General features: G+C 40.3%; 2 protein-coding genes across 2 annotated transcripts; one reads left to right on the forward strand and one right to left on the reverse strand.

Annotated features, from left to right (window-relative positions):
* Nucleotides 1-700: 700 nt before the first annotated feature.
* Nucleotides 701-1,775, forward strand: LOC133707475 (CASP-like protein 1F1). The gene is made up of 3 exons (XM_062133052.1): nt 701-1,041; nt 1,167-1,290; nt 1,400-1,775. The coding sequence occupies exons 1-3, from the start codon at nt 848-850 to the stop codon at nt 1,622-1,624; spliced, it is 543 nt and encodes a 180-aa protein (XP_061989036.1). The 5' UTR covers nt 701-847; the 3' UTR covers nt 1,625-1,775.
* A 2,237-nt stretch (nt 1,776-4,012) lies between these two features.
* Nucleotides 4,013-6,310, reverse strand: LOC133743282 (uncharacterized). Its single transcript, XM_062171149.1, has one exon. It carries the CDS (start codon nt 6,177-6,179, stop codon nt 4,401-4,403), a length of 1,779 nt encoding a protein of 592 aa, XP_062027133.1. The 5' UTR covers nt 6,180-6,310; the 3' UTR covers nt 4,013-4,400.
* Between the last annotated feature and the right edge of the window lie 5,372 nt (nt 6,311-11,682).

The raw sequence follows: 11,682 nt of genomic DNA on the forward strand, positions 1-11,682 counted from the left end.
CGTAGCCCTTGGTCTTACCGGTAACTTTGGCCCAGGAGAGTGTTCAACAGTTGGGTTTGGGTTGAATCGAAGCCTTGTGAAATTGGGTTAGCCGGAAAATCTTGTGGTTGTGAGCAGAGGGGCTTGAGAGAGAGAGAACTAGTTTTGTCGTTGAGAGTGAGACTGAGTCGGGTTGAAAGGTCAAAGTGTTTTTGGAAGCATTCAATCTGAGCCATTGCTTTTCATTTACATCAATCAATGGCTGAGAAGCCTTCGTCCGCAGATTAGTTTTTCACGGACGTCCTCTTCTGAACGTTGCTGATATATATATATATATATATATATATATAGTTAAAAGATATGATATTTTTTTCCTCTCTATATTGTTTATTGTAAACTTTTTATTTCTATATCAGTTACAAAATGAAAAAATAAAAAATAAAATCTCACATAATATAAAATTCTAACTTCGCAACTGTGCTCAATCACTTGGTCACTGCAAAGTGTAAACAGTCAAAATAGTAATTTTCTTTTTTGCTCAAGTCAAAATAGTAACTGAGTCCACCTAAAAGGAAGATCAAGCTTAACTATTAATAGTCAACCAAATTATCCACAATGCAATCTAATTAAATTAATAGTTGTTCGATGATAATAGTTGCGTGGTAATAGTTTAAGTAAAACACCAAAACCCATTTTCCTCTTCAACTGACACACCATCACTCTCAAATCCAAAGATTCCTCACTTCCTTCTCCTTCTATAAATGCTTTCTATCAGTTACCACTTCTATACCTCAACCTAATAACCCTCTCTTTTCTCCAAATTGTTCTTCTTATTCATCTTGAATCACCACCATCCAAGAATCTCACCATGGAAGCCAAGGCGCTTCAGCCAAACCCACCTGTGAGAACCCAAAAGCTTTTTCTTGGTGCCCAAATTTGCTTGAGGACTGTTGCCATGGCTACTACATTAGCTGCAACATGGATCATGGTCACAAGCAAAGAGTCCACAGAGATTGTTGGCATAACCTTTGATGCTAGATATAGCTACTCATCTGCCTTCAAGTAATTTTTATACTCATCATTTTACAAAAGAGAAATTCAGAAAGAAAGTAATCCCATGTTGTTTGGTTAATTAAGTTTTCTCTCTCTCTTTTTTTTTTTTATTAACAAGTTTTCTCTCTTTCCAGGTTCTTGGCTTTTGCAAATGCTGTTGTCAGTGCCTGTTGTTTAGTGTCCTTGCTCCTTGTTTTCCTTCTCCATCTCCAAGGCTCAAATCCCAATCACTACTTCCTCTTGTTCCTCCATGATTTGGTATGTATGCTATTGCTAAACAACTAGGTTTTATTATAAAGAATTTCTTAATCAAGTAATATTGTTTGACATGATTGTCTTCTTAAAAATGAATTGCTGAGTGCTGCAGTTCATCATGTGCTTGGTGCTTGCTGGATGCGCGGCTGCAACGGCGATAGGGTTCGTGGGGCGGTATGGGAACAGCCACACCGGTTGGACTCCGATTTGTGATCACTTTGGGAAGTTCTGTCACAGAGTGTTAATATCTGTGATTCTGTCCTACTTGTCCCTCATAATTTTGCTGATGCTTACTGTCAGCTCAGCAATCAAGTCTAGACAGATTCCGGTAGTTTAGAAGTACTACCTACTAGTTGTAATTCGGCTGCTGTTGTAGTTTCTTGTTGTTGTAGAAGAAGTTTTCAATTTTCTTTTAAGGCTATGTTGTATTGCAGAAGAAGCATTTTATGAAATGTAGGTCTTCCTTCATGGTATTATTAGTGCTAATATGGGAGAGCTGGAATTTATTGATGTCTTAAAGAAATTTAAACAGATTTTGGACTTTTTAAGAACAAAACTAGTGGCATGGGAAAGTGATTAAGGTCGGTGGAGATAATTAAGGCACGACGTAGCGTCATAATGATTGCTGAATTATGTGATCAAGGGACCCAAAATGGATTAACCATTAAATAGCAGAGGCATCAAGTATGTTGCACCACTTAATTATATTACTTCCAAGAAATGACAACACTAATTGGAGATTCTTTGTGTGACTTGAACGAAAAAAAAGCTAGTAGAGCACACACTCTTTACAAAATGCACAGAGGGGAAGTTATGGTGGATTGCAGAGGAGATGGAGCTGCGTTCGACGAAGCTGAAGCAAACTGTGAAATGGAGAACATTGGAGACATAACACGCCTGATCCTGCGATTCTTGGTAAGGCAGTTTATGATGTTCCTCATCAGCTTATTCCCCTCTCTACACATAGTGAATTTCCTGCCATAAGATAGTTTTAAAAGAGCACCTTCGACAAGGCTGTCTTTATGACTTCCACGGCTTCTTCATTCCCTTTTGAGTCTGATTTAGGGCAGTAGATGGTTCGAACTATGGCTGGAACGTTCTCGACTAGATTTGAGAGGAAGCTAGCTAGTAGAGACCATTCTCTGTTTCCACTTTCCAGTACAGGAGGTACCAGAGTTGGTTCTCCTTTCACAAAGCAAGCTCAGAGGCTTTGTCACTGTCATCCTCCATCACATTGCACAAAATAGTTGCCTTGTGGCTAGAATATTGTACCTAATTGAAGTTTACGGAGAGTAAGAGTTTGTCAAACCATATATGTATTGTATATAGTCATGCAACTTCGTTAATCAATCCAAAATCTGTTTACTATAGTCTTATTTCATGATTTCTCTTCGAGTTGTTGAGAATGATCTAATAATCATACTTCCTTAAATTCTTGCTAATGGAGAGGATCATCTTTCTTTATTCATGATAGGAGATTTGGGCCGAATATGGGCTTGGAGATCCTAAAATTTCAAGACTTACATACCCAGATGTGGAAGTCAGCCTGCTGTCGATAGTGGCGGGGATGGTAGCCCTCTCCTCCTCTTGGGGCAACTTCCACTCCCTTACTCTTCTACTATATAAAATACCATTGTTCATTATGAATCTACCCTCTAGGTCGCTCCTTCTGGAAACCCTTGCCTTAACAAAACCGAATTGTAAGGCAAGGCAAGGCTACGGTGCCCAAGAGCTGTCGTAGTGGTCCAAGATGTTCTTTTGGGACTCGGCGGAATAGCAAAAGGTTTGCGAAAGCAAATTCATTTCAAAACAGAAACCAGATTTTTGACTTCAAAGTTCAAAGCGAGCAACAACATACAAGTGTCTATCCTTTTTCTTTTTCTTTTTTCCCGACAAAATGAGGAATAGCTCAATATTACTCTCCCTATACAACACAGCTTTAGTAAACCTTGTGTTCTCCGAAGATTCCATCAGCAGAATAAAGAGATTCTGAAATGGACCACCAAAACCCGAGGCTGATCAAATCCACAGCTGTATAGAATCATATCAAACTAGGGATAATGCAGCGAAGTTTAACATTCTAGACTTTCTATTCCATCTTTGTTATCCGGGCAGGAGTGCATTTTGACTAATTTATATAATAACAGTATCTCCAAACTACAACTGCAAATAGTTTAAGGCAGGTAATGTTTAGGTGATTGCCAACACAAGAGTGCAAAATCGGGCACCCACTAGGACAAATGCACATGCTCACATGGTTCATAATCCACAAAACTCCACTAGCATCATCGAAATTCCATATATCATACTACCAAATTGGCTAAAATGTCACTGCAACGACCTCGACACAACTTATATGGAAACACCATGAGCAACATTCATTTAGGAACTCAACTAGGGACCAAAGAACTAAAGAAAATGGATGCAGAAGTGAAGAAGAGGATAAGATGATGCTGGATGGTGGTGCATACCAGTATATAAGAAGCTGTCATTACCAGAAGGGAACATATTACACAGAAGTGCAAATAACCAAGCACATGCTTCTGGCCCACATTTGTTCTGTATTATTGAGAACCTCCAAGTCCTAACTACCAAATTATACAAAACATTGTGCAAGCATCTAATTCACCACAATTTCCATGTTTTTGTACTTGAACAGTGAACAAAGCTCAGAAATTGGACACAATAGGTATTCATATACTGGATTTGCCGAGATAAGCAAAACTCATACAAAGATATAGGTTTGACCAATAATAAAGAACTAACCATTACAGTGAGAGTCTACAGAGAAATGGAATTTGAACACCCTATCTCAAATTCCAAATGTGTACAAGAGCAGTATGAACCCACAAATTAGGCAGCAATATCAATTATTGACTTTTGGTTCAGAAAACTTATAGAAGGCCTATCGAGTTAGGTCACCAAACCTAGATACATCATACAACTAAGCCAACAAAACGTAATTCCTAGACATAAATAAACACAAATTATAAACAAGGGAGAAAATCAAAAACCAAAATCAACAGTAATCACAACTATTGTACAGACAGATCAATGAATCATCTTCATGTACCTATACTTGGTATGTGTCACTTGGACATTGTCTTCGATTGTTAAGATCTGGCAAAAACACCCCAAATTTTACTACGACAAAGGCTTTCCAAGAGCTTCTGAGACCCCTCTACTTCCAAACCGAGCAGTTTCTGCAAATGTACACACACACCGGCAGCCACCATTTGCTTCTTGCACTTCTTCGAACGCACAAGTGATGCCAACAAAGCAACAGGGTACTTCTTATCCAAATTCTGAATAGAAGGGTTCAAAAGCTGAACTGTACTCACAATCCCCCCTTCAATTTTCCTAAAAATCTTCCTATTGTCAGCAAAGAGCAACAATGTCGACAAGGCCTTGGCGGCGACCTCTTTCTCTTCCAATGCTTTGCCATCCAACATTTTAACCAAAGGCGGAATGCAGCCACATTCACCCATCTCCTTCCTAGTTCTCGAGCAAAACCCCAGCTCGTAAACCGCCTTAGCCGCCTGAATCCTCGCCCCCAACACACCACAATTCAATACCTCAACAATCCTAGCGACAAACCCCTCGGCAACAAGAATTTCCGCAATCAGAGAGCACGAAGCCAAGTGCATCAGCAACTCCACCGCAACCTCCAGACTCCGATTATTATTACACCCCGAATCCCAGAAATTCTTCAAGCACTCAATCCCACCCTGCTTGTAGACCGAAATCTTCTGGCTCTCGCTATCAGAGACCAAATGACACAAACACCCGATCGCATTCTCCTGCGCTAATGCCGTCCCTGATTTCGCCAGCGCCAACAGAACTACATCCCCTTCCTCCTGTATAATATTCTCCTTGTTCTCATCAAAAGCAGCCAAATTCCTCAACACTCCGGCCGCCAAAGCCTGCGAGCCCGGCGTGCCGCCCTGGCATATATCCAGCAGCGACGAAATGCCGCCTCTGGAGCCAATCGCTCTCGCATTCTCCTTCGGAAAGCTTAAACCTTGAAGCGCCACACAGGCCTTCTCCTTAGCGAATCCACTCCCGGAGTCCAGAACCTTAACCAAGTGATTTAGCAGCGGCAGCCCCTCCGCCGCCAGAACGTTCTTGCTGCTCTCCACCGTCGACACCATCGAAATCGCCGCCACGGCGTTCTCCTTCATCTCGAAACTGCTCGAATCGAGAAGCTTCACCAGCACCGGAACGATCCCCTGCGCCACCGCAATCATCACGTTCTTATCGTCCTCCTGCAGAAACTGGAGCAACGCTTCCATGGCCGAGTTCCGCGACTCGGCGCTCCCAATCTGCAGCCCAGTCACGAGATTCCGGCACTCTGCCCGGACGGTCTCCCTCTTGGAGGAGGAGGAGCTGAAGCCGGCGGTGTCGTCGAGGACGCCGCTCTGGAAGAGAATCTCGCCGTCGCGGAGGTGGAGATCGACCTTGGCGAGAATGGAATCCACGTCGCTCTGAGTCCGGAGCTTGCCGTCGGAAAAATTGGGGCTCTGGCAGCGCTGGGCGAGCGAAACGGCGTCGCGGAGGGTGTGGGAGACGGAGAGGAGCAGGTCGAGGGCGAGAGGGTTGGAGGTGGAGGTGGGGAAGCCGGCGAAGTCGGTGAGCTGGGCCTGGAGGACGGTGAGCTTGGCCTGGATTAAGGCCCATTTGCCCTTGAAGGTTTGGACGAGCGGGATTTCCGAGGAGAGAGAAGTGAGGAGGTGGGTGGAGAGGGCTATGGGGTTGTTGGTTTCTGGGTCTTTCATGGCGGAAGAGGAAGAGGAAGAGGAAGAAGAAGAGAGGAGGAGAGAGGAGGTGTTAGGGTTTAGAGAGAGAAGACGGAGGAGGCGAGTAGTGTTGGGTTTGAGTAGACGACGAAACATGAGAGCGGGGTTGAAGAAGAAGAAGAAGAAATAGTAGGGGGAGGGTGCTGACGTGGAGGAGGGAGTGTGGTTTCGGCGTAGGACGCAACTGATGGGGCGTGGCTTTCACGGTTTTAACGGCGGTTCTGTTAGCTTCCGTCGTTGCCTACGTGTTATCCAAAAAACGTAGTTGAGTTTGCTTATGTTAATAGTTTACAGCACAGGGTCGACCTGGAGAACTAAGAGAATTTTTTTTTTGAGTTTTTCTCTTTTCTGATAGACTGTGTAGTTGATCGATAGATATAATCAGCAGTGCGTGATTTATTAGAGAATTATATGAATTTTTAGGAAAATAAACGATTCCTAAACATATAATGATAACAAAATTAGGTAGGCTGTGACATCTAATTCTTATTTATAGTAGGAAAAAAAAATTTCAAAATACAATAGTAACATCAAAACAAGAAAGAAAGCTCAATATATAGAGAAATAAATAAGGTAACAATGTTGACGGTGAATCAAAAAAGCAGACACAACAATTATTGTGCTGCAGATGAACCTCAAACCCTATCAACTTACCTAAACATTAAAAATAAAAATAAAATCATGTATTTATATCTGTCTTATAATGAGAAACATTAAACTTCATATTAATGAAATGTGATATAGCTTTGTCTCCTTGTAAACATTCAATTTATACAACCTTTCTCTTATAAAGCATGGAATTTCAGTTCCGCGGCTATTTGTACATCCTCTCCCAATTTTCGAAGTGAGGTGTTTCCCGTCTACTCAATCATCCGTGCAGCACAGGCAGAGTCATAGCGCGTAGAGAAACCACCCACGTTGAGGATATATAATAAATCGTAAATTGAGCCGGACGACCAGCGGTCCAATCTCTCTCTCTCTCTCTCTCTACGTGGACCGAAGCGACTGAGTCACACAGCCGCAGAAGGAGCAGCCTGCGGGGGGACTTCATTGAGAAGCCTGTGGGCCCCAATCTCTTTTCAATTGTTTACTATATGATTAGTGAGAGACAGTTGCGACAGCGAAAGTTCCCAAGTCGCCTCTGCTCTTTCTGAAAGACTGGGACGACGAGGCTAGCGTCACAGCCCCACCTCTCCCCAGTTACCGTCAAGGCCGAATCTCAGCCGTCGGATCAGATTCAAGGGGTTATGATTGGGCTGTGACGGGAGGCTTGCTTTGACATTAAGTATCTGACTTTTTGGCGGGGGCTCTCAGTGTGTACGTGTTTATTGGTTTTTGGAGCGTAAAAGTGCCGCGTCTTTCTTTTTCTCTTTTTTCTCCTCCTTTTATTTTCTTCTTCTCTCTTTCTTTTTGTGTGACGTCATAAATGTCTTTACAACGTTTTTGATTAGTTTTTTTTTACTTTTTATTTGTTGACCATTCAATGATGAAAAATAAATTAATTTAAATTTAAAAAGATGTTATCGCATCTTTGATCTTTCTAATTTGGATTTAAAATGTGATTGAACATATTTCATTGGTGAGCACTGAGCAATATCATGAGAACAGCTGTTGAAATGAAATGCATTTCCTATACCACCCTTGAAATGAAATGCATTTCCTATACCACCCTTGAAATGAAATTGTTCACTGTTAATTGTAAATAAGGATGAGCTATTAAACCCGAAACACTAACTCACAGAAAAGGAATATCAAGATGTAATATGATAGAAACGTTTTCTCTCTCTCTCTGAGAAAACCCTAAGGAGGCTTCAGAACCTTGAAAATATTCTCGTCCGGCGGCGCCCGGTCGCAGGGGGGTCTCCAGCCACACCGCCACCATGGGTTTGCTGCCGGACTGGAGGTCTAAATGCTCATGGGATTGTCGGAGGGAATTTGCTCGGGTTTTGTCAACAGTTCGGCTGGGTTTGTTCGATAGGGTGTTCGTGGCTTTACGGATCTGGTCGTCGATCCTCGCTGCTGGTTCTCGGATCGCCGGTGCCCTGGATTTCGATTCGACGGCGGGGTACGGTCACGGGCCTGGAACAGCGTTGGTTTTCTGTGCTGGATGCATCTCGTGGCGGCGTTGGCTTGGGACGGCTTGGAGGCAAGGCGGAGAGGGCGACGCGGGTCGGGCAATGTGGGTCAGCCGGAGCGAGGTCCGGTCAGTGGAGGTCCGAAGGGATGGTGGGAGGCAAGGTGGACTGGCCCGAACCAGAGTGATGGGCCTGGAGCAAGTTTTTCTTGGTGGACTTCCTATTGGGCCGCTAATTGTTGGGCTGGGGTTTTGCCCTAGTCCATTGCTATTTTGGGCTGGGGTTTAGGCTCTTGGCCTAAACCTATGTTTTTAGCTTTTGTCTAATTACAATAAGTTTCTTGTATTAGAAACCTAACGAGTGTAGTTTGGCTTGTCTATTCGCTATGTTTCCATAGCTTTTAGGCTCGCTTTTAAAGTGAGCGATTAGTTCGAATATAGTTGGTCTATCCTATGTACTACTGTGGCTCCTCCACGAAACCTTGATCTAGCCATTGTTATGTGTCAGCGGGTGAGTATGTAATGGCCTTCTTGACATGCGCTATTATCAATGGAATTACCATTCATTCAAAAAAAAAAAAGGATGAGCTATTAAAGATAACTATTATTAAAATAAAGGTTTTATGTGAACTTTCTAATCAACGGGTGTGATACCTACTTTTTCATTATATTTCAACAAATCAATGTTTAGATATTTATGAATATATTATTTTTGTGAATTTTCAATTATAATCGTGATTTATCATTTATGAACATGAAATGTTTAGGTTTGATAGATTTGGTCCCTCAATTGATTTAATCTAGTTCGATAACTTAACCATTAGTAATTTGAAATCAAATTTTTCATAGATGATCTATTTATGCATATATAAACATTTAACAGTTAATTTATTGAAATGTAATTGAAAAGTGAATCTGATAACTGTTAATTAAAAAGTTCTCATGAAGTCCTCACAAAAGTCCTCATTAAAAGTCTACCTTTATAAATAGGATAAAGGTGTTAATCGAGATTCAACCAATGATAAAAGATATTAAGTAATTGAATACGTGGCACCTAAAAACATGATCTCAAAATATAAAAAAAATAATTATCACTTCAAATAACATCATTTCACGGTCTATTTATTTGCTTTTGTCTTTCATAGTGTGGAAATATCAAAGGTTCTATCAAAATCAATTTGCAATAACAAATTAACAATTAATTATCGTTACGTCATATCTCAATTTCATGACAAAAATTAAAACCCGGTTGATCACCATCAAACTCAAACCTTTACAGCCTGCAGAATCAATCGCAATTGTCAAAAACAGCTTTGTGTGCATTAGAATGCATGGGCGGTCCAATTGTCACATTCACACCAAGGGTGACTGGGTCTAAGAATTTATATGGTTTTATAGATGCAAATGTTCTTAATTACATGGACGGTGAGCCATTTTAGTTTTTGTTTATATGCTATGTACGATTGGGTGGTCAATTAAGTAGCTGTTTGAGATTGATATTCAACCTTACACCTTAATTTGTCAATGGCCAAAATATAAATAATTAGATCCCCATCAATAATTTTTTTTTTCCTTCATAATTTTAGTATTAGAACTATGATATCCTCAGTTAAAAACTTGCGAGGATTTTTAAGTGATGTATGCATATATTGAAGTCAACCATTGCATGGATGTTTACGTATAGCATACAATTAATAATTCATGCAGTGGATCTTTTCATCTCAACTTGTATGTAACTTGATTCAAACAAACAATGTTCGGTTAGGCTTCTAAAATGATATTTAAGTTCTACTGATAAAAAAATAATTAATTTTTTTTTTTATAATTCATAGAAAAAGACATTCAAATGATATTCATATTCTCCCGAAATTGAAACCGAATTTTTACACCCAAAAAGATGTGGAAAATTGATGGTCTACATTGGGGCGTTAATGGCTTCTTTAGTCTTTTTACTAATGGAAAGGCCTATCTTAGGTATATATGGGAAGGAGAGGCTAGGTACATATGGGTTTTTGGTAGGCCTAGCTTAATTAGGTACATATAGCATATGGGCAGGACAGACAAATCTAGCTAATGGATCAAAAGTCCATTATGAGCAAACTTTTAATTTATTACCCTAAATAGCATTGTGAGGTTGAAGTTAATTGAGACTCGATCTGTTGATGCAAGCTGAAGCCAATTTCGTCATAATGATTCGGGCCCCTGGCGAATTTTAAGAACATTTTGTTCAGTGGTGATGAGGAGTTTCAACTTCACATCTCCGCTTGTTTTTGTCTCCTGACAAAATCAGTTGAGATTTATTTTTTTGTACTGCAAAACATATAAGATGTGACGTTAATTGGGTCTCGTCGCTTATACTAAATTTTGGACTCGAGTTAATTACCGCTAACTCGCAAAGCACTCTAGCTACCTCTGTCCCCTACATGGTTAACGGCCCGGCTTTGTCAACTCTTTTTCATAATTTTTTTTTTTTTTCTATGGTTGTATCGCAATTGTAAAGATGAAAAGAACATAGATTTATCTGCTTAATCGAGATGCAATACATATGTATGTATGTAAGTATATACATAAGTTGTACATATGCGATAAGTTATTCGTACGTAGCATAACCTTCTTCGTAGTGATCAGAGTGAATGATATTTCCGGCCATGAAGGTTTTCATCGTTTCCCTAAAGAAAACAGATTAAAAATGTTACATCAAGTGACAAGTGAATTTGCATGTATAAGTTCTATGGAATCCAGGAATACCAGCTAAATGACTAACTGCATTATCTCAAACCAATTAAAAGGAAGCAGAAGTGACTAAGCATGTTATCTCAAACCAAACGTATTCCGATTAGAAGGAAGCAGAAGTGATTAGACATGTTATCTCAAACCAAAATACATATAGGGACCTGCCATTAAGATTTAAGAATATCAAATCGTTCAAGTCAATATGTCTGTAATTTGACAAATCCATGTGCTGCCACACTGAGTAGAATTATTGAAATGGAGGAGGACCTTGAAAACGAAATAAAGCTGTTGCTGAATTATGCAAGTGATATGACCCTTGTTGTCGGAGAGAATGTATTACTTTTTCGATTAAGAATTCAGCCCTGATTGGAATAATAAGGATACTGGAACATTTGCTATGGGCTTCTTTCGTCTTTTCTATCTTGAGTCAAACCGAACAAATCCAAATGTTATGTGATTAACCTTGAAGACTGAAGTGATTGTATTTTTCTCTTTTTGGGTGGGAATAATAATATGACATGTTAGTTGATCGACTTGAACAAGCTGTGAACATTGGAATATATTGATCTCATCAAAATGCTGGTGAATATTATCACAGAAGGTCAATCGGATGTCACCTCATGTACGTATAGTCAAACCATGCATAACACTTATCTTTATTCCAAGATCACGATTGCGAACCAAGCTGGAAGAAATTTCATTTTCGTAACCTTTTCATTTTAGCATGAATGCCAACTAGCTAGCTAGGAAATGCGAAGTTGGTTTGGGTTGTATCGATAACACTACATTTGA

Source organism: Rosa rugosa, chromosome 4, assembly GCF_958449725.1.
Source record: "Rosa rugosa chromosome 4, drRosRugo1.1, whole genome shotgun sequence".
Lineage (NCBI taxonomy): Eukaryota > Viridiplantae > Streptophyta > Magnoliopsida > Rosales > Rosaceae > Rosa > Rosa rugosa.